Below are 23,151 nucleotides of genomic sequence, written 5' to 3'. Positions count from 1 at the left end.
TATTTAATCTTATGAATTTTGTCTATTTAATTTTGATGTTTATGTATTACTAATTGCTGTACAATAATCTAATCAAATCTAGTCACTATATTTTATTATTTAGACATGTATCAAATAAAACAGCTCATATGATATTTAGTATCACATTTATGTTTAGTTTTGACATTTATGTAAAGGTGTGCGGCAGCCTTTTTTAATATTTATTTATTTATGTTTAACAACATAAACTGCACATATATAGTATTTTTAAAAAGAGGCCCCATTTCAAACATATTCATTGCTTGTGCCAAGACTCGGTTAGCACATGCCAACCATTTGCAAACGAAGTTAAAGACCTTTGAGTTTAACATGTCATTGTTTACCAAGTCCACACTGTAAGATCCAGTAAATGACAGCTGACTTTTAAGGTTAAAAACAACAACAGTTTTCATTGTGAGATAAGGAGGATCAGCAGGTCATCTAGGAGACAACAACAATTTAAGCAAAGACAAATAGGTGTCAAACTCTTCTTCTGTCTTCTGTCTTTTGTTTATCAGTTAAACAGATTGGTCAATTCTAATGAACACATTTTGCAATGCAATGGCTACGTATATTTTGCAATGCTTGTATTATTGCAATGTTTGGAGATTTGAAAGTGTTGTGAATCTTCTTTCATCTCATTTCTAATGAAACAGATTCATTCATCACATAATGTTCTTCTTGAATCAATATATAAAATTCATGAACCAGTTAAAAGCAACAGGATTAAGCAGTAAATATGGCAGTTATTTTGGAATCTGCCCTTTGCTTCCAGTTTATACATTACAGACATTTGACTCAAGAAGTTTGACTTCTCTAAGGTAACTTTTTGGTGTGAGCAAATAAAAAATATGAATTGCTGCATCAGAAAATTATTATTATTATTTTTTTTAATATTGCTTGTGCTCAGAGAGGTCTGGTGTAAGAAAGATGTCCTTTTGACATGGGTAAATGATTAACTTGTTGATCCCCAAGCAGGCAAGAGTTTCAGAGACTGACCAAAAAAAAAAGTATTTGTGAACTGAGCTCAGAATGAGAGTTCCTGTAAAACTCCTCGGCTTCGGCTTTTGGTTGTTTTTCTTAAATTGTGCCCGATGTCAAGGCAAGTGATTTTGTTGTTGTTGCTATTTATTTTAATGTCTTTTTCATTTAGATTTTACTGACTTCAAAATAAATATTATATTATATGCAGTTCCTAAAACATTTAACTGTACATTTATGTAGCTTTAGAGCGTGTTGACTAGTTGTGCATGTACTTCAGCATTTAACAGTTATGTCTTTGTGTAACATTTGTTTGTGCTTCTCAGAATGTCTTCGAGAGGACATTAAATATGAAAACACAGAACCAGTTGAGAAAGCTTCATACGCTGATGGTGAAACAGTGAAAGTGAACTGCATAACAGGTTATACTGGCTTGTATAGATTAAACTGTGAAAAAGGAGAGTGGAAAAACGCCATTGAGCGACCATGTGCAAGTAAGAGAATTGTCAGTACGATAGCCACTAGTTATTAAATCAATGTTACCATGTAAAGTAAAACTTGTTTGATTTCTGCAGAGAGAAAATGTAGTAATCGAGGAGACACACCAAATGGTGATTTTAAACTTAAAGAGGGGACGGAGTTTGTTTTTGGAGTAACAGTGGTGTATACATGCAAAAAAGGGTAAATGTGCTTTATGCTTTTTTATTCTCTTTTTTATTGCATGAAATTTATACTATCCTCTTTGAGTTTGACACTCTTGTACTTGTAAAAACATTGTGTTCACAGGTATGAAATGACAAGCAGAATCAATCAGCGTACCTGCAGAGCTCAAGGATGGGACAACGCCGTCCCTGTCTGTGAGGGTACGATTTCTTGAAAGTCACTGTTTTTCCTTTTTTTTTTTTTTTCCAGTTTAATATCTCTCCATCATAGAATAGTGACTCATAAGCTAGAAGAGAATTATAACTAAAAAGATTTATTGATTTTTTTACATTTTTTTAATTTTTTTTTTTTTTAATTGAGGGATTGGTTTGTTGGTTTCTTTACTTTTTTATTTATTTTCATATTCAGTGGTGAAATGTCCAGCCATTCGCACAGATGGGGAGGTGACTGCATCGGGTAACACAGAGGAAGGACGTTATGGTGATGTTATTCAATTTGATTGTGTATCTTCTGACAAAATGATAGACGGAAGTAGTGACATTCACTGTGAAGAGACGGGAAAATGGAGTGATGCTGTTCCAAAGTGCAAAGGTTCATTTCCATTTTTCTATATTTTTTTATTTATATGTATCTTCACCCAAATATCACAGATGTGATACATTAATTATTCTTGTTTCTCTTACTTTTCATACAGTTATAGCATGCGCAGCACCTGTCATACCAAATGGATATGTTGTTGAGCCACGGACAGAATACCAGAAAGATGCAACATTAAAATACAAATGTAATGAAGGATTCAAACCCAGAGAGGGAATCCCCAAATGTGCTAAATTTGGCTGGACTCTGAACCCAGGATGTGATGGTAATCCACCACTGTGTTACATAATAAACAATTCATATGGGAAATAATACTCAAATACTTTCATAATGCAAAAAACATGGTAGGGTCACACATAAACTGAAACATTCTAAAAATAGATAGCCATTAACTTAACGTTAAAATTTGAAAATTCAAAAACAAAAAATCAGTTGAATATGGCTAAATGTGACTATACATTTAAAAAATAGTTTGATATTAGTTTGACACTTATTTTAACTTCAAGGTGGAGCTTGATGAATGCAGTCCCATATGTTGTTTTTTTTTTATTTTACTGTTTGTTTGTTTGTTTTTACTTACTACTTGCTTTTTTTCATAACTACTTACTACATTGATTATAAATTCAAATCATTATTTCAAAATACTGAGGATGTTTTATTTGTCTTGTCGAGACGTTTTTTTTTTCTTTTCTTTTAATTTTAGCATATATACTATGTGTGTGTGTGTGTGTATATATATATATATATATATATACAGTATATATATACACAGAATTATTTGTCTCCTGCAAAAGACAAAGCATTTAAATCTAGTTTCACAGATTTTTGATGCTTCATTTCTTACCTTTAGTTCTGCTTAATTATGTCTTGTACAGAAGTAACCTGTGAACTGAAGTCAACCACATTTGGAGTAAAAAAGATCAAGCCAGAGGGAACAACTATTTTCAGAGCTGGAGAAAGTGTGGAGATCACCTGCTCTGAAAAACACTGGTTATTTGGTACAAAAGTAAGCAGCAGATCATTTACATGCAAAGATAATGGAGAGTGGGACTATGAGCCTGTTTGTGCAGGTAAGATTATAGAGAAACATTTCTGGATTTGGTGATGAATTTATTGCATGTTGCTAAAAGCATGTGAATCTTTTGTCAGAGGTTACATGTGAAGTTCCACTTGACCAGCATGTGTATTACCCATCCTATTACTTCAGTGGAGATAAGAAATTGGGCGAAAAAAGATCGTACCCTTGTGAGTCTGGATATCGTAAAATGGCAGAAGAGGCCACATGTACACGAGATGGATGGACACCAAAACCACTGTGTGCTGGTATGTTCTGCTGTGGAGTATTAAAATCTTTGCTATTTCCATAATATCAATTATATGATTATGCTGATTTGGTGGTACGGTACAGTTTATTGACATTTCCATTGGAATTGACTCATTCCATTGAATGTCGTGAAACAATAATTTTTGCAGTATCCAATTAAATTATTATGTATCTGTGCATTGATGAATTGTAATTAGTATGATGTATTTTTTACAGAAATGTGTGCAGCACCTAACATCCCAAATGCAGATATTGTTCGAGGTCAGAGACAAAAATACGGAATCAATTCAAGAATAGTATTTAAATGTCATCCTGGATTTGAACCAAAGGAGTCTTTTGAAATCATCTGTGACTCCCAGGGCAAGTGGACAGACTTACTTCGGCAATGCGGTATGTTACAGTTTATTGAATTTTGTCTTTAATTCCGTTGAATGTTGTGATACAACTTGACTTATTATTCAGTTAATTCATCATGTATCTGCACAATAATCACTCAAAAACATATTAAGTCAAAATTTTGAAACCGTTTTTCTCGCAGCAAAGTCTTGCCTTGCTCTATCTGTGGAAAATGGGTTCATACACAGCCAATCCTCCAACAAGGAAGAAATCTTTTACTCCTGCAACACGGGTTATAAACCATTCACTGGAAACTGGTGGGATTCAGTGACATGCAGCAAAGGATCTTGGTCTGACGAGCCTCGCTGCATCCGTGAGTTTTATTATTGTCAGTCTCAGGTGTTTGAGGAATGATAGTGCACTGAAAAGTGCTTCCTGTCGTTGGTCTTTACAGGGGAGGAAGAATGTGGTGCTCTTCCCAGTGTTCACCATGGAAAACTAAAGCAAACCCGTCGTGATCGAGAAACTGCTGAAGTGGAATGTGATCCAGGGTTCATATCAACTCAACGCATCATAAAATGCACCAATGGTAGATGGGAGACACCAGTGTGTAAAGGTGAGTCTCTCAAACTCTTATTACATGTTTGTAATAGGAGCAGCTGTGCATACAGTGGGCTGGACAATATAATCTCTCAACAATATTAAAATCAGTCTTATTGGAGTTCATGAATTTCAATACATATTTTTTTTTTCAGAGGATGTGCGTTGTGGCATTCCTCCAAATGTGGAAAATGCAGTCATAACATCTAAACCTGAAGAATTTTATCCTGATGGATCTAGCTTAACATACATATGTCGAAGCTCATACTTTATCAGTGGAGAAAGAACGGTTTCCTGTCACAATGGAACATGGGGAAAAACACCAACATGTCAAGATGAAGGTATTTTAAAGTATTTTAAAACTTCTTACAGATTTTAAAATATCATTCACGTACAGTATGTGAAAATCAAGAGAGAAAGATATTTAGATACTTGAAAATCAAGAAGAAGAAGAACTTTAAATGCCCAGAAACTTTTGTAGTAGTGATGACAATAATTACAAAATAAATTTGCTTTGAAGACCCAGTGAAAACAGAATTTGAGTTTTGGCACTTTTAGTCTATCTGCACTAGATTAATATGCCAATGTAATGGTAAACATTATCAGTTTATCTTTAATATATGCTTTTAAATTTGACTTGTCTTTTCTTCTGGGAAAACATGAAAAAGTATTGATGATATTCTGTAGTGGACAATTTCTGTCTCCTCGTGGAAAACAAACACTTGTAAAAATAAAAATGGCATGAAATGACCATTATAACCAGTAGATGGCAGCAGATGACAACTCATTAGCTGAGCTGCCATTTCCACTCCCTAGGTCTTTTCACATCTTGCTTTAAGGCTTATTATAAAATGACTATTATAACGAATTTTAGTATTTCTATTGTACATAAGTATGAAGTATAGGAAGGTCAGAAAGTCACAAAGTCTCATGTCATTTAAAAAAAATAAAAAATAAACAAGCCCAGACCCCAACAGCCAGTTGTTTTTAAACATTTTTAACTAGTTAACTACACATTAAAGTTAATTATAGTGCTATAATACTTACATAATAATGTATTAAATACCTTTAACAGATTTAATTTAAAAACAAAATGACCGATTTAAGGTTTTTTTTTTTTTTATCTTTAAATGTAGAAGCTGCTAATTGTATTGAGTCAACACAGTCTTGTTGCTGTTTTCGGTTTGTTACTCTGCACTTACAATACAACACTTAATGCACAGGTCTATTTTAACATCGGCTTGTCAGATTTTGTCAGGTTTTGTTCAGTCAGTTGATACCGTTATCAGTGACTACATTTACATGCGCACCAATAATCTGATTATTTCCACTAATCAGAATAAAGACTTTTTTATAAATAAAAAATATTTTATATATAAAGATATTTACATGACAAAAGCAACCCTCTTCACTTCCCTGTACGTTTGATTTTTCATTATTTGCTAAGTGTGGTTACTTTTATTGCCAATACAGTTACAGTCCCAATAGTGTCTGGCTGCAGACTTACATGTGCACTCTGCGTTCTGGTCGACTGATTATTTAAATTTTTTCCCTTATGAATTTGTTTGATTCAGCATTCTATATGCATATAAGTATGCTTAGGCTGTTTTAAATATCTAAAAATAATAATATATCATAGAGTTGTTTGGAGTGGGGGTAAATCTGCAGTGATGTCACAATCATGTTGCATTGTGGTGTATGGAAGAGTCTGAAGTCTACATATGAAGTAGACTTGCTCGTTCAGTCAAAATCGAGGGGTTGAGGGTCTGTCCATATAAACTTCACTCATCCACTTCACAGCAGAATTTGAATGAAACCCAAAGCCCCTCGTTAAGAATTTTCTACCCGTAGAAAAACATTAACACTTAATATGGCTTAATAAATGAAGACAGTGATATTAAAAGACCAAATTCAATATACAGCTTAATAAAATGCACTAAGGTAAGCAGATGGCGGAATATGAACAGAACACACAAAAGTTTCACATTAACTGTTTTCCTCACACACCGCTAAAAATTGTGGCATAAAGGACTAAGATGATAAAAACCAAATTCAGTATCAGTATCAGTCTCCATTGGCAACATGCATGATTTGTGTTGATTGCAAGTGACATCACAAGTAGCCAGGGCTGGACTGGGACAAAAAAATACATAAAAATCAGCCCTGGCATTTTTAGGCCAAATGGCTCACCACTATTTTCAGAATCGGTCCAGTCGGACAGCACCCGTATATATACACTGTCGTTCAAAATACACACGCACACACACACAAACACTGTGTGCTTATGTGCGTGTATACTGTACCTACTGTGTATACCAGTTTAAGTGGACCAGTGTACTCACTGCTCTGTCTCCTGAAATCCACCACCAGCTCCTTGGTCTTGTTGATGTTGAGTGAGAGATGATTCTCCTGACGCCATTTAGTCAGGGTGCTCACCTCCTCTCTGTAGGCCGTCTCATCGTTGTCGGTGATCAGGCCTATCACCGTTGTGTCGTCAGCGAATTTGACGATTACGTTGGAGCTGTGTGTGGCTGCACAGTCATGTGTGTACAGGGAGTACAGGAGTGGGCTGAGGACGCAGCCCTGAGGAGCACCAGTGTTGAGGGTCAGCGGGGATGAAGTATTGTTGCCCATTCTGACCACCTGACTTCTGCCCGTCAGGAAGTCCAGGATCCAGCTGCACAGAGATCTGTTTAGTCCCAGATTCTGGAGCTTCTCAACGAGTGTGGCAGGCACTATGGTGTTAAATGCTGAGCTGTAGTCCACAAACAGCATTCTCACATAGGTGTTCTTATTTTCCAGGTGGGAGAGAGCAGTGTGTAGGGTGAAAGCAATAGCATCGTCTGTAGAACGGTTGCTACGATATGCAAATTGTAGCGGATCCAGTGAGGCAGGCAGCAATGAGCAGATGTAGTCTCTGACGAGTCTCTCAAAACACTTGCTGAAGATGGGTGTAAGAGCAACGGGCCTCCAGTCATTCAAGCATGTGATTTTATTTTTCTTTGGTATGGGCACAATGGTGGATTTTTTGAAGCACGAGGGAACCACAGACAGAGAGAGGGAGAAGTTGAAAATGTCTGTGAAAACACCGGCTAGTTGGAATGCGCATGCTCGGAGCACACGGCCTGGGATGCCATCAGGACCCGCAGCCTTGCGGATATTCACCCGTCGGAATGATCGGGTTACATCCGCGACAGAGACGGAGAGTGCACTCACCTCTTCTGCAGCAGCCGCGGGAGCACTCTCTGTGTGGGCGGTGTTGTGAGCCTCGAAACGAGCATAAAAGTTATTAAGCTCATCCGGTAGAGAGGCGGCAATGTTCACAGTAGCTGGTTTGTTCCCTTTAAAGTCTGTTATGTTATTGATGCCCTGCCACATGCTTCTTGCATTGTTGGTGTTGAATTGTTCTTCAACTTTGTTTTTATATTGTCTTTTGGATTGCTTTGATGGATTTCCTGAGATCGTAACTGGCTTGTTTGCGATCGTCAGCGTGTCCAGATTTAAAAGCAGATGTCCGCACTGACAAGGCTGCTCGAACATCGCTATTAATCCACGGTTTTTGGTTGGGGTAGATGCGGATTGTTTTTGTCGGCACCACATCTTCTACGCACTTCCTGATGAAACATGTTACTATTCAGTCAAAGGTATGACTGTTTGAGGCAGGGGCGATTCTAGGATTTTATTTTTGGGGGGGAGCAACGTGAAAACGTGATTTTCTCCAATGAGGGGGAGGAGGGGGCGGAACATTTGGCAAATTACTCTGCAGCACTTATATTATTGCACTGGTTGGCTATTAACTGTGAGCAAATAGAGTGTCAATCAATGCATTGGAGAATACGGCTAACATAAGTAAAGAATCAAAGTTGCTTGTCAGATTTCCCTAACAAGCAGCCATATTTTTTTAAATAAGCCCACAAAACCGCGACCCGGGATTTTTTCAGCAACTTTACAAAAAAAGAAGCCCAAAGTCGCGTATAATACGCGGACTTAGAAACTCTGAAACTAACCAGTAGGCTGTCTACAAAAACTATGGATGCACCAGTCATGATTTTTCATGGCCGATTCCGATTGCAAATGGGCTGATTCTGATACTGGCCTGCTGAAATGTTTTTTTTTTCTTTAAACAAGAAACAAGAAAGAATGAAAGAGTGCATGAACAAGCTGTTTGTTTTCTCGATTACAGGCTGAACTGCCCTAAACAAACAAACAAACAAACAAGAAAGAAAGAAATATTTGTAGCCATTTGAATATTTATTTAAATTAGATTGTACAATTACAAGATTTAAAGCGAACAGAGAGTGGTCTGACTTTAGCTTTGTGAAATTATGCTAAGAATGCAAATTCACTCTCTGCCAGGATTGGAGGACAAGTCTGGTAATTCTGCAAATGGAACAGCAGAGTACTTGATAACGTCACTCAGCTCGCCTTGGCTTCTCCGGTTACCCTCACTGTATGCATTTACAATACGACGAAATATGATATCAAACACCGCTGCCTCTTTTCGTTTCCTTTAAACATATTAATAGCCACAAAAATGTAGTTCAGGGAACGTACATACATTACAGTGAAACGAAATATTATATCAAACACAAAAATGTGGTTCATGGAACGCGTACACGCATTACAATAAAACGAAATGATATCAAACACCACTGCCTTGTCGTTTTCTTCAAAATATAAAACACAACCCTCATTTCGTTTTCATTTTAAAAATAAAAAAACATTAATATGTGGTTTAGGTAATATGTGCACATATACTCTGATTATCTTCACTGTATAGCCCATAACAAAATGAAATATGACACAAGCACAACTCTGCCTTTTTTGTTAAATGTATAATTTATTTAAAAATAAATAATTTATGAAACATAACTTTGTGCTCAGCCGAAACGATATGACCATGAAGACCATGAAGAAATAGCTAATAGATTCATGAGACCAAAGATTGCCTTTTAGATTTACCCAAAACGAATTTTACTTCATGTTTAACCACCACAGAGACGTCAGAGCCAGCAGCAAATATCAGAAGGACTAGCCGAGGTTAAGCTTCTCTCATCGGGATACATGAGCGCTGAGCGCCAGGTGATCGCGTGGAGCACACGTCTCCGAAATCAGCCTAGCACATTTTCAAATAGGCACTATCCTTATAAATAATCCGCATATTTGAGCTTTAAACAACTACATTCTTGCCTGAAAACCTCTTAGAACTGCATTTCATGACACAATAACAGTAATATTTTGAAAATTATGCGGGTTTTCTCCTCCATTAATGCTCACTGCGAAATGCATTCTGGGATACCTGGCTGCCTCAAGTTCGCACAAGTCACCTCTGGATGCATCCATGATAAAAGGGGCGGAGCAAGAACACATCCGGGGATTTGAACTGTACTTGGCTAGATGTGAACTTTTAATTGGAACAGTATTTGTGCAGTGTTGCCAAGTCCGCAGTTTTCCCGCGGAATTGGGCTACTTTAACACCTTTGCCGCGGTTTGTTTTTCATGTCCGTGGGTTTAAGCAATCCCAATAATGTGATATTTAGCCCCTACAATGCAAATTTTACCAGGGGAACCCCACCAAAAACATGTATTTTACCCCACCGGAATGCCATTTTTACTGGGGGATCCCCCTCGAAACGCGATTGGGCTAGTTTTGGGCTAGTTTTGAGTAGCAATTGGGCAGGTTTTGCTGTGAAAACCTGGCAACCCTGTACTTGTGCAACGACTGATGACGTTTCACAAGTCCACAAGAACACAAGTACAGACAAGACACATATTGAGAAACGGCCATAGACATCATAGGGAGCTTGAGCACCTGCCCTTTTTCTTCTTCGAGAGAAAGTGCCCTTTTTTCTGTGGAGTTTTTTTTTTTTTTTTTAATAAATTAATATATGTATATATGTGCGCAGGTGTGTGTGTGTTTCTGTTTGCAAAATAAAAAATCTAAATATCAGGTCGGGTCAGGAAATGTTGAGACTGTCGAATTCCAATGCCTTTCTCCCCTCCGCGTCTCCGCGCAGCACGGCAGTGTAGCACACATTGATCAGCACATGCACATCACAAACAGGCATAGAGCCGCAGAAGTGAAGCTCTCCCTCCTTTTACAGTTGTGTTTGTCTTGGTGTGGAGGTGAGTGATGATGAACAAAAGACTAAGCTACCTGTGCCTCGAATTTACAGCTTATTAAATTATTCTAAAAAACTAATTATTTAGAATTATCACAAAATTCAAGATATGGGGCAGAAATGTATACAAAGTAGTTTCGCTTTCAACGAAACACAGCGTCACACACGGCGGCCTAGAGTGAGCAGAGGCCGGGGGATAAAGTGAGGAACGGCTTGAGGGCTAGAGTGAGCAGAGGCGTGTGAGCAGAACCACGTGACGACCCCGGGCTGGACTCCGCTTCGTCCACGTTGATGGGCGGCATTATGCAAATCTTCCCACACAGTGACGTAGGTATGTGGGGGCGTGTTAGAACAAGCCGTTTTAGGTAGGTGTGGCTGACTCTTAACTTTTATAAATTTAAGATTTAAGAGATATACTGTATATTATCTCTTTGGATTTGAGACTTTAGTCTTTGCAACTTTACAGATCTTCTTTATGCACCAAGAGCTTGTAACACTCCAAAGAGAAAGGAAAATTTGAAATCGCATCATATGACCCCTTTAATCAGGATCACGCTGACTGACTTTTTTTCCACCAAAAAGCAGCATGGTTACAAATGTGATATTAATTTTATACAGCAGTTCAATAAACAATAATTTAATATTAAAATACTTAGGTTTTCGATGCAATATTGACTGTTTTTGCTCTATTTCGCCAAAAATATAATTCCAATTTGCATCTGAGCAACATGACGGTGTTTCGTTCCTGAATGAATCAACCGTTTAAATGATTCGGTTCAATCGCAATGACTTACTTATTAACAGTGACTTGCTGCCACTGGCAGTTTTAATTTCACATTTAAAGTATCTTTTCTTTTTTTTCTTTTTTTTTTATAATTTCAAATATCAGTATTCAACATTTTATGTTTAAAATATCAAAACAGTATTAATGCATTTGTAACTGCAGGTTAAATACATTCATGTCCTGCATTAAAAAGTGTGTAAATGCATCTAAATGTCCCTTCTAATGCAGCTTCTGTGTTTTCTCTGCATTGCAAATATGAATTTTGTCAATACTGATTTCATTTGCTTGGTAACAGCCCAAATGACTTAGTATTCTAATTGACTGATTCAATTTCAACATTTGACTGAAAAGATGATGCACACTTTAGAAATGGCTTTATAAAGGTAAAAATGCCCATAAAAGGTAAAAATCAATTTAAACTTATTGGAAAAGATTAATTTCTATCACTGCTGTGAACTGATCACCACACAGAATATGAAGAATATCAAAAACTTTAGGAGTCAGCTGTCCACGGTAGTCCTTAAGATATCAGCACAATAACACACTCAGCAAAATATCATCTAATTATCGTTATCGATAAAAATCCCAGAAAATATTGAGATATATTTTTGTCAATATCGCACACCCCTAATATATTTAACATTTTGACTAGAAAAAATAAATAAATAAATAAATATGAGAAGTGCCCTTTTTTCCACTTGAGACCCTGCCCCTCAAAATGTCTGTGCACGGCCCTGGATGCCTTGGCTGGTCAGGTGGCTATAATTAAACAGAAAATTGAGAGGCCACACAGCATCTGACCACTTCATTTACAAAAATCATTTCAATTTTATGAAGTGTTTTCTCAGCATTTCAACACTGCATCAACTACTGATGAACACATTCATTTTTATTTGAATTATCCAACCCAGTCTCATAAAAATACGTACCTCTGGGTACATTTCTGCAGCACCGTTTTTACGTACCTTACTGCACGTTTCGCCGCAGTTTCAAAGAGAAATGTCCACTGAGTGGCGCTAAAACACAGGTTCAATACGTGAACCCTGGCACGTTTTTATTACGTTGATATAGGTACGTATTGCTGTGTTTTTATTACGTTGCTTCATGTACGTATTGCGGCGTTTCAGAATTCAAGTATCCGGGGATTGTCGCTAAAAGTTAATGCTCTATCGTGTTGGAAATATGCCCTACACCAAACCCAACCCTAAACCTACCCGATAGTGTTAACAAATGCAAAACTGATATAAAAGCGCATTTGTTGATGCAACCGTGCCATTTGAACTTCCTTATATGCGGATTTTGACTGTTTTGTCGAACCGTAGTTACACGGGATTCAAACCGGAGCTCCTCACCTGTCAAGCACGTCTCCGTACTCCGTGAGCTACCGAACAAACCTACCGTCTATGAACACCCATAGATATGAAGCTGGATATGTGCGATGCTAACGTCCAAAAGCATCGGTTTTCAAATCTCCCAGCATATTAAAATTGTTTTGAAGTCATAACATAATATTCTTCAAGTAATTGAACGAAGAAAAAAAAAACGCTTTATTAATCGAAACTCTGTAAATTTGTGTGAAAAGGAATAAAAGGTGTCGGAGTTTTACTACCTCTAGTGTTCATTTCTTTTGGAAACTGCAGTGATATGTACTTATTGGTACGTATTTCGCGTCTCGCGAAAAAGTACCCAGAGGCACGTTTTTGCCATGAGACCAGGTAGGAATTATCACTCAGTGTGTTATTTAATCATGCATTACTATGTCTTTGGAAGATTTTTGTCTTTAAATAAAATGCACAAATTCACGTTATTCTTTATTTACATGTAATGCAGGGATTGACAAACTTTTTTTTTTGGCAGCCAAACCACTTTCACCTAATATATTTACTTGATGTACCCCTGATATTTTAAGGCAATAATTTAATAAATTAAGACGCTTGCATGTTCACGGTTCTCTGTTGGTTAATGGTCACATGACATGCAGTTGAACAAATAAAATATTTCATTTTTTTGTAGAAAGTGTTTTATTTTGATGGACATTATTTTAAAATGATTTGTTTTAATGTGACATTTTTTATGATTGAATTAATTATTAGTTTTTCAATAAACTCTCGAACCCCCTGCAGTTCCTTTATAGGACCCCCAGTTTGAGAAACGTTGACGTAATGTTTAATGCACTTTAAGTTGTTAATAACAACAAATTGAATATATTTTCTTTTTTCTTTGAATTTTTATATCAATATGGTACACGATTATACTATTTAAATCAATGTGATAAGCGAGTTAGGTCAAAAGAATTCTAAAAGTAATCAAAAAGTAGTCTGGTTAAATTACCTAAAATGTGTAATGTAATGGATTACGCTACTAACAGTGTTGGTTAAATTACTCAAAAAAGTAATAGATTACAAATTACTGATTACTACTTGAATGTGGAGCTAGCAAATGATAAAATCTTTTTATTAGTGGGGCGGAAAATATTTCATTAACGTTATAGTTTGGTTTGCAGAGACCAAAGCTTGATCTAGCTTAGGACTGTTTTGATTATCATAACCCTATAAGGTATTTTAAGAGAGATTATGTTGTGAATAAAATATTTTATCCAAAAATAAAGTGTCTTATCATTTACCTTTATTTTGTTCCATATCCATATGACTTAAAAAAGGAGATGCTAGGCAGAATGTTGTCATTCAGTTACTTTTTCATCTAGCTAAATGGTGAATGAGAATGTCTTTCGTCTGTCATCACCAGTGTTGGGTAATTTACTCAAAAAAAGCAATAGATTACAAATTACTGATTACTACAAAAAAAGATGTAATTTGATTCCATTACTGATTACTGCATGTAAAAAGTAATCAGATTACTAATTACTTTACTTTCAAGTTACTTTGAAAACATATCAAACCTAAAAAAAATAAAAAAAAATACACTACAAAGTGATAATTGTAGTTCTTTCAGTAATTTAATATTGACTGAAAAATGTTACAAAGGTATGACAACAGCAACTTGACTTAAAGATTGAATCCATTTCTAAAACTTAACATTCTTAGTATAAACCTGCCCAACAATGAAAAATTTACCTTTAGATGTGCCTACACAGTGTTTTATATACAAAAACCACATTATTTTCCACATACTGTACATTATTGTTTCTCCTCAACGCACCGCATTTCTGAAACGCGCAGATTTTTACAAAGCTCATCGTTCTGAAAAGCAAGGTGTGCTCAAAAACATTAAAACCCATTATAAACGAGGCATTTGTTGCATCCAGTGGGGGACATAATTACTGTTATATAATTTATATTATATAACTGCTATTATAATTTACTGATAATAATTTTTACACGTTGCATCGATGCGCGTAAACATAAAACCATGTCTGCTTTTGTGATCGGAGAAACGACAAACAACAAGCGCTACTCTACACTGCTCAAAACTCGCATTTGAATCATCAGTGGCAAATCCTTTAAATATGAAAACGTACCTACAGGCTGTGAGTCAGCATTACTTGTCAGCATCATAGACTGTGGTCAGCATGCACGCAGAAGGGGAAACAGGGGAACTGAATTCACCGGAACACCGGCATTGTAGGCTACTCTCCCAGGAAACAGTCCTCGTCCTCCGTAAAATGCGTTGCACACATCTGAATATTTGGTTTGAACTGTTCTGGAACAGTGTTGTAAATATAATTTCACCACTGATTTCTAGTTGTGTCCTCTTTTGGAAGGTCAAACAAAGTAGTTTCGCTTTCACAACGAAACACACAGCGTCTCCACGATATGGTGGCGGCAACAATACTACAGCGAGAATCAAAGTTACGCCTTCTTTCTTTGCGTGAACATTTGGGCGGTGTTATGCAAATCTTCCCACATCGTGACGTAGACATGTGGGGGTGTGTTTGAAGGAGGCGTTTTAGGAGGGTGTGGACGAGTCTTAACTTTTATAAAGAATATCTCTTTGGGTTTGAGACTTTAGTCTTTGCAACTTTAGGGATCTTATCTATTCACGAACAGCTTGTAACACTCCAAAGAGAAAGGAAAACTTGAAATTGCATCATATGACCCCTTTAATAAATTACAATAAACAGTTCTGATAACATTTGAAAACAGTATTGATGAACATACAGTGCATATTCGAATGCAAAAAAATTAATCTTGCTTCTTTGTTTATGGAGGTGATGTGGTCGTTTACAGGCTCACACGTCTCACATGGATGATTACCGTAAGAATAGCGCGCGCTTCGCGTGGGCGTGATCACATTACAGATGAGCTCAGACGGGAAAGACTGGACCTTGCTTTGGTTTCATACGGATTTCATACGGATAGAATTTTTTTTTCATCAGTTTTAGATAAGACTTACTTTATTTAAAAGCAGACACTTCAAGCTTTCCATAGATATGTTTCTCATGTCTGTGTGTGAAGTATTCGCTGAGTTTTGGTTCATTTTAGTGACGCGTTTCAGAAAGAAGTTCGCGGAGACTGAGACAGCTGAAAGCGCACCCTATATTTTCTTTATTTTACAAAAGCACAAATTTTGTTGATATTGTGAGTGTACACAAATAAAAGCAGACCCTTCACAGATTCAAATGATGTAATACACTTATATGTACGGTCAAAAATGGCAGAGCATTTTAAGTTATTTCGCTGTTATCAGGAAAAAATGCAAGTGATCGCGCCGGCGCCTCCGTCGACCCCAGGGGGTTAACTGACACTGCCGCGCAAAACGTGATTTTAAAAGGCATATATTTTTTTTCTTAACACTACATTTGTAACGTAAGTAACATAATTATATTGACTTTAGTAACTGTAATCAAATTACACAAATTTATAAAGAATATCTCTTTGGTTTTGAGACTTTAGTCTATGCAACTTCAGGGATCTTATCTATGCACAATCAGCTTGTAACACTCCAAAGAGAAAGGAAAACTTGAAATCGCATCATATGACCCCTTTAAAATGTAATACGTTACATTACTGTGTTACCAGAAAAAGTAATTAGAATACAGTATTACAGAGGTCCCCAACCACCGGGTCGCAACCCAGTTCCGGGCCATGGAAGAGTTGCTACCGGGTAGCAAAAATGTTCTGGGGAAAATGTGTAAATGTATGACACTTTTATTTATTGCGCGTTAATGATTGTTCTAATTATTCTGTATTTTCGTTTGTTGTATGCGATTGCTATGGAGTAGCAATTTGTTTCATGTAAATTAAATGTTCAATTAGTAAATGAATGATTGTTCTGATCTGTCATATACAGTATATACTATTAGAGGTTAAAACGGATCACAGTTTATCCGTGATACGTAGCCTACAGACCAGGCCCCACAGTTCGGCACGCATGTGATTCGCAGATTAATTTGCCAATTTACACGTTCAAACTATTTTAAACCACAAGAAGAAGCGAAAGAGAACTCGATTCGTTACTCACGTGGTGTTTTCAGTGTGCACAGCAGCCACACACACCCGAAGCTTCGCGCACACGCACAGAGATGTGTTTCAGACAGCGAGAGAATACCGAGTTGATTCCTCTTTCATGTCTCCTTGAGTTTGAGATACATACACATAAAATTATGTCCAAAAAACCCTCGGCATTGTCATTCTCTGTGCTTTAAAAAAAAAAAATTCTTGCTTATCTGAAAAGACATCCAAGACCCAAAAACCACAATATGATCCGTTATGAGATATATATATATATATAGTATATATAGTATATAAAACCCACCCCCCTCCAGCCGGTCTGCGAAAAAAAGGTCGGAGACCCCTGGTTTACATTATGCATTCGGCATTATTAAAACATAATGCCTTCACTTCAAATATGTGTATTTTATTATATCTCACTTGAGTGAATGCAGACAATGTAATTAATAGTCATGAGCCCAACAGCTTATTAGACCATATAGCGTTTCATAATATTATCAGTAGTAGAATTAATAGTAGTATTTTTATTATTATTGCTGTTCCATTTTTATTACAGAAACACTGAATTATCAATAATGTGTCACGCATCACTACCATATAAAAATAAATGCTTGATTGACTGAAGTTTTGTTATGCTTTCAACTGTATTGGAACACTTTGTATATATTTGTATATACTATTTTGCATATTGCTCAAAAAATATTTTACATAATGTTAGATAACATTTTATATTATATTATATATTTAACTGGAAAATATTATGTTGCATAATTAATATTGTGTTCGTATTTTATACATACTATTTTATATCATTTCATATTTTGATGCAATTTGTTTATTACATATTTTATTTTTTAATACAATTTTTTTATATTGCTACATAAAATGCAGCACAGTAATCAAATTAATCTGTTCACATAATGAATCAAACTTCCCAATAATAGAGACTTCATGTGATGTCATGCTGACATATGTCAGAATACTTTCATAACAGTGAGGAGTTTTCAGAGCCACACGCTGCACCTGCTGGTAGATTGGTCTTTTTTTACATTTTTTTTCCTCATCTCTTTAACCTAGTTTTCCTAGTTGTAATGATGCTTGCGCAATACCATATAACATAGGTCTTCAACCCTGCTCCTGGGGACCCACTGTCCTGCAGAGTTCAGCTCCAGCCCTTATCAAACACACCTGAATCAGCTAATCAAGGTCTTCAAGATCACTTGAAAAGTCACAGGCCTGGGGCCCGTTTCAATAAGGAGGTTCAACCAACTCGGAGTTAAAACTTGAACTCAGAGCTGACTTACCCTGAGATTGGAAACTCTTGAGTTTTCGGTTTCAGAACAGCTGAATTTGTGTTAGTTCAGTCGACTCTGAGTAGGTTGACTCTGAGTTTAGCATGTGCACCCCGACTATGAAAAGTGATGATCAATGGTGCTCTAATATTATGATTCACCATGGCAACAACACCGACAAAAAGACGTCCGCATACTTTGAGTCAGCACATAAGTTTAATTCTTAATCACTGTTATAATAAAATGGTGAAAACTGGCAGAACGGTAGGTTATTGAACTAATATTAATTTTCATGGTATCCCATGGGCAAAAAAAAAAAAAAGAAGACCGTGACGGCAGCTAAAAATTAAGTATACAAAAAATCAGTCAGGTAAAGCTTTAAGCATAAAATGTTCATGGGTGTAGGCTACAAACATTTGATATATTAAATAAATTTCATTCAGTGTCTATTTCAATGTGCAGCAGCTTTTTTCACGTACTCTAATCTTTTCACATAATTAAAGATTCTCTAATCCAACCTGTTACATTTCTTAATTAGAGTAATTAAATTAACATTTGACTTCTACTCAGTCAACAGCAAGAAGGCTCGCAAAATAATGAAGAACAGATGAAGAGGAGATGGCCATAATACCAAGTATTGGAAGAATACTAAAATCCAACAGTAAAAAAAAATGAATAACTCTTGCTTTTGTATTTGTAGGAAATAAAGATGACCAAATAAACTGTGCATAATTTGTGTTTAAGTAACAGCTGTGGTGGTGGTTACAGCATATATCTCGGACTACTTCTATATGGCATCCTTCCATTCCATATCAGTTTAATTTTCGGAAGGTGCGATGATGGGAATATGCGCGTCATCAATGCATCCAACCACACTGGAAATTCTAAAGGAAATTCTAATTATTGGGTTACTTCCAGCGGTCGCCGCAAGATGTTATCAAGTGAACGTCAGCGAGGCATACCTTCGTTACGGCTCTGCATACAGCGGCCTTACTAATGTGCTCTGCATCCCCGATATAGAAAACTACTAAATAAATATATATTCATGTGGATATGGCACAAAAAATGTAACTCCTTATGAATTAATACAGCCTCCTCATCTACAGTATAAAAGGACATGCCATTTTTGTCACTTTGACGGTGTCTGGTGTTTGAAGGGGGGAGGTGAGGGAAACAAGAAATAATCTTGTTTACGTTTGCATTAAGATGATTTTTCTTACCACATGGTGGATAATGTTACGTGTTTTAAGTAAAATTCACTTAAATGCACTTGTTTCCCCCAGGAAACAAGAATAAACTTCGGCTATATCATTTTCCTTTTATAGAAAATGCATCGTGATTTAAGAATTTTTTTATATTTGTACTTGAAATAAGACAGAAATACTCAGTAAGAAAAGCATTTTTGCAGCGTGAATGAATGAATGAATGAGGTATTTAAACATCGCTTACGCTTTAAAAAGGGGGAGGACACCGTAAGAAACTCTGGGTTTACCGAAGAAAACCTGCTCCCGACCAGGTTAGGTTCATAGAGTAAGTTACCACAGTAACTGACTCTAAGTTACCTTTCTTTCAGAAACGGCCTTGACTTACCCTGCTTTCTCGGGTTTGACAAACCTCCCATTCTGAAACGGAAAACCCAGAGTTTCCCTCATTTCAGGGTTAACATACTCAGAGTTTTCACTTAACCTCCTTTCTGAAACGGGCCCCAGGTGTGCTGAAGCACGTTGGAAATAAACTTCGCAGGACAGTGGGTCCCTAGGAACAGGGTTGAAGACCTATGCCATATAACAAAAATGTGATTGTTATGCTACACCACATTGGAATTCAAGGTTTCAATCAGACCAGGCCAAGAAATAACTCTTTTATGTGTTGGGAGTAGTGTTGCTTTCGTCAACGAAAATTATGACTAAATAATGAACGTGACTAAAACTAATAAAAACTAAAATGACAGCTTCACACAAAGACTAGACTAAAACTAAAATTAAAACAGGCCGCCAAAAACAACACTAGTTGGGAGTGGATCTGCATTACAAGGACCGAACAAAATGACCTGTCAATCAAATGGAGAATAGGACGTCCCATTCCCGAAATTTATTAGTGAGGTTTACTTAGTCGAATTTTATTAGCAGTGTCTGCAAACATCACTATTGCTCATTTTAAAGTAGATGCTAAAGTTTGGTACAAAACTCATCAGTACACAAGTTTCTCTTCACTTGAGCCAAGAAGCAAACAACTAGCAACCACCCAGAACAACCTAGCAACAGCACAAAACAACCTATAAACTAGCACCGAGGGGACAAGTTTGCATCGATAAACAAACACGACTCAAATTTTCTAATTTCTGAATTTTATTTGGATCTAGTTTTTATTATAACATATTACATTATATCGCATATGTATATCATATCATTATCATTGTATCATTATATTTTGAATATCTCCAACATATTGTCTCTTTCTTCAACATTTTATTCAAATTACCTCATTCTCAAATTTGTAATGTGTATGAAATATATAACATGTTATATGCTTTAGGTCAGACCACCAGTTGTGGACCACCACCAGACGTGAACGATGCAGATACAATAGAAATAACAAAAAAGGAATACAATACAGGGGACAGCATTGAATACAGCTGCTTTAATAAATACACATTGGATCTGCGTCCATCTTTCTCCAGATACTTGACCTGTGTGCAAGGAGAATGGAGAGGGAAGATTAGGTGTTTAAGTAAGTATGAACACGCTTCACCATATATATCATATAAACACATCATGATGTAGTCTTGTAGTTTAAGTTGTAGGTTGTGATGATTAGTTAATGAATGTATATTGTGACACTGATAGAGACATGCTGGGTTTGTTTCAGAGCCCTGTACAGTGACGGTGGAGGAAATGGAAAGAAGAGGTTTAGAGTTGGCCTATGTTAATCGACAAAAGATGTTCGCACCACATGATGATCACATCACCTTTGTGTGTAAGAGGGGCGATGTTTTAGGAGGTGTTCCCCTAAGACAACAGTGTAATGATGGAGTGATGACTTTACCTGTGTGTGAGTGACAGTGAGAGCAAAACATTGGTGAAGCAACAAAAATAAATGTAGCAAATAAAAAAATATTGTTCCCAATTCAATTTCTAGATTTTGGATTTATTGCAAGTAAAACTAAAGAAATGCTAAAAGCAACATTTAAAATGTGCATGTTAAAAACTACATTAAACCATTTAATGCCAGCTAAGTGATATGTACAATATAATAATACAAATAAAAAGTTGCAAAATCTCTGTAAGACCAAAGACAAAGTTGCAAATTATATATATATATATTTTTTGTTGTTGTTGTTTTTTTTTTACCTTTGTGACAATTAAATGATGCTCTTAGTTTCCCACTGATTACAAATTTGACCACTACATGCTTTTATGTATTATGATCATGATTTATATGAAAGAGCAATAATACATAAATAATGGACCTTTTAATATCTATATGCATTAAACTGTATTGACACATTTTCTATGCATCCTTTATGGAGATTTGACACAGTCATCATCATCATCATCTTTTAAAAAGACAAACTGGAATGCCAGCCATGCCATATGAAATGTTCTGCACTTTTAGAGTTGACAATCTATGTAAAATACATCAATTCTTTTTAGGCTCTTAAAAAAAAACGGCTAATATTATTGTACAAACATGACCAAAGTTACAGTTCTGTTCTGATGAAGCCCAGAAAATCACTGAGCCATTTGGTATTCAGACTGAGTATTTAGACTAAAGACAGCAAATTGAATTGCAACATGAATTTGTGAGGAAGAAAGCTGTCAAGTTTCCATCAAATCATTGTGGGGTGGAGCAGAGTCCTGTTTGGTGGGACAGAGGGAAGGGGACGGTTGCTTTCAGCTACATTACACAGACTTCAAAGATTCATATCACCACTGCTTGAGACTGTTCATGAATACATCTTTTGGAAAACAGGTAATCTGAGGTTTTCATCAGTACTAATTTATGTTTAATACTACAGAAATCTTTGCATTGATTTGTGTTAAATAAGGATAAATAAGCCTTTAATGACTAAATATTTGGTAGGTGATTCAGTCGTTTTAAACATCCAATATACTGCACAATAAATAATAATAATACCATGTTTGCATATCATATTTATTTATAATAAACATGACAAACATACAAAAAAAGAAGGAGAATCAATGTGGGGTCACACATTACACAACAGTCCACTTGGAAGAAACCCTGACAACTCTGTTTCAATTACAAAACACGCACGAGAAGTAATACAGGGCATGAACTTTTTCAAACTAAACTTGCTCACACTACCTCTTAACCGTCTTAAAATCATATTTATATCTCTATCTAAATATTTTGTATTACATTAAAAGGGAGGTTGATTGCGATTAGAATACATTTCCTCTTTTAAGGAAACACTTTTAAGCATTTTATTTCTATAGAACTAAGTCTTACATGAACCAAATGTAATCAGTTTGTCTGCTAGAGCAAGGAATTTCAAATCGGAAACAAAATATACAGAAACATAATTTTTACTTCTGTCAGGACCACTATCGTCAAAGATGACTGACAATTAGCAAACAGTTTGGATTAGCTGGTACAGCTATGCTCTGGTCAATGACTTCCTGCTCATCCATGCAGCCTAGCATGGATAAGAGCAGGGAGAGCAGTGATAACCCCCCTAGGCTAAACAGAACAGACCAACATAAATGCATTACAGATATGATATATTTATGTTCAATAATTTAATGTACACATTTTAGAAATTAGTCTGATTCAAAGGGGAATCAGAAGGCTGAATCCTGACTGGAAGAGGAGGAGCTGGGGATGAAGGAGGGTAATTAGCTATTGAGCAATGCGAAAACTGCTGATAATACTGAGGGACCATATATGAATGCTTAAAGATAGGTGTCGTATTCCTATAGGTAGATGGGGATCCGCTGAGAGTCAGCTGATGCGAGCTTGACTAACGTGACCTGCCAGAACTAACGCTACGCTTGATTTC

General features: G+C 36.2%; 2 protein-coding genes across 2 annotated transcripts in view; both read left to right on the top strand.

Annotated features, from left to right (window-relative positions):
* The window catches only part of LOC107701541 (complement factor H-like), a 73,098-nt gene extending 51,598 nt beyond the window's left edge, over positions 1-21,500 (top strand). Inside the window, exons 11-23 of the mRNA XM_016503583.1 lie at positions 1,326-1,493; positions 1,575-1,680; positions 1,786-1,862; positions 2,071-2,253; positions 2,357-2,524; positions 3,135-3,329; positions 3,409-3,582; positions 3,800-3,973; positions 4,122-4,292; positions 4,374-4,535; positions 4,675-4,860; positions 20,664-20,858; positions 20,997-21,500. Coding sequence (XP_016359069.1) covers positions 1,326-1,493; positions 1,575-1,680; positions 1,786-1,862; positions 2,071-2,253; positions 2,357-2,524; positions 3,135-3,329; positions 3,409-3,582; positions 3,800-3,973; positions 4,122-4,292; positions 4,374-4,535; positions 4,675-4,860; positions 20,664-20,858; positions 20,997-21,187 — 2,150 coding nt within the window. The 3' untranslated portion in view covers positions 21,188-21,500. The remainder of the gene's footprint in view (positions 1-1,325; positions 1,494-1,574; positions 1,681-1,785; positions 1,863-2,070; positions 2,254-2,356; positions 2,525-3,134; positions 3,330-3,408; positions 3,583-3,799; positions 3,974-4,121; positions 4,293-4,373; positions 4,536-4,674; positions 4,861-20,663; positions 20,859-20,996) is intronic.
* The window catches only part of LOC107701542 (complement factor H-like), an 87,008-nt gene that overhangs the window by 39,451 nt on the left and 24,406 nt on the right, over positions 1-23,151 (top strand). The window lies entirely within an intron of this gene.

The sequence above is a fragment of the Sinocyclocheilus anshuiensis genome, unplaced genomic scaffold, assembly GCF_001515605.1.
Source record: "Sinocyclocheilus anshuiensis isolate Anshui unplaced genomic scaffold, SAMN03320099.WGS_v1.1 scaffold3611, whole genome shotgun sequence".
In the NCBI taxonomy this organism is placed as follows: Eukaryota; Metazoa; Chordata; class Actinopteri; order Cypriniformes; family Cyprinidae; genus Sinocyclocheilus; species Sinocyclocheilus anshuiensis.
This window is presented reverse-complemented; position numbering and strand designations above follow the sequence as displayed.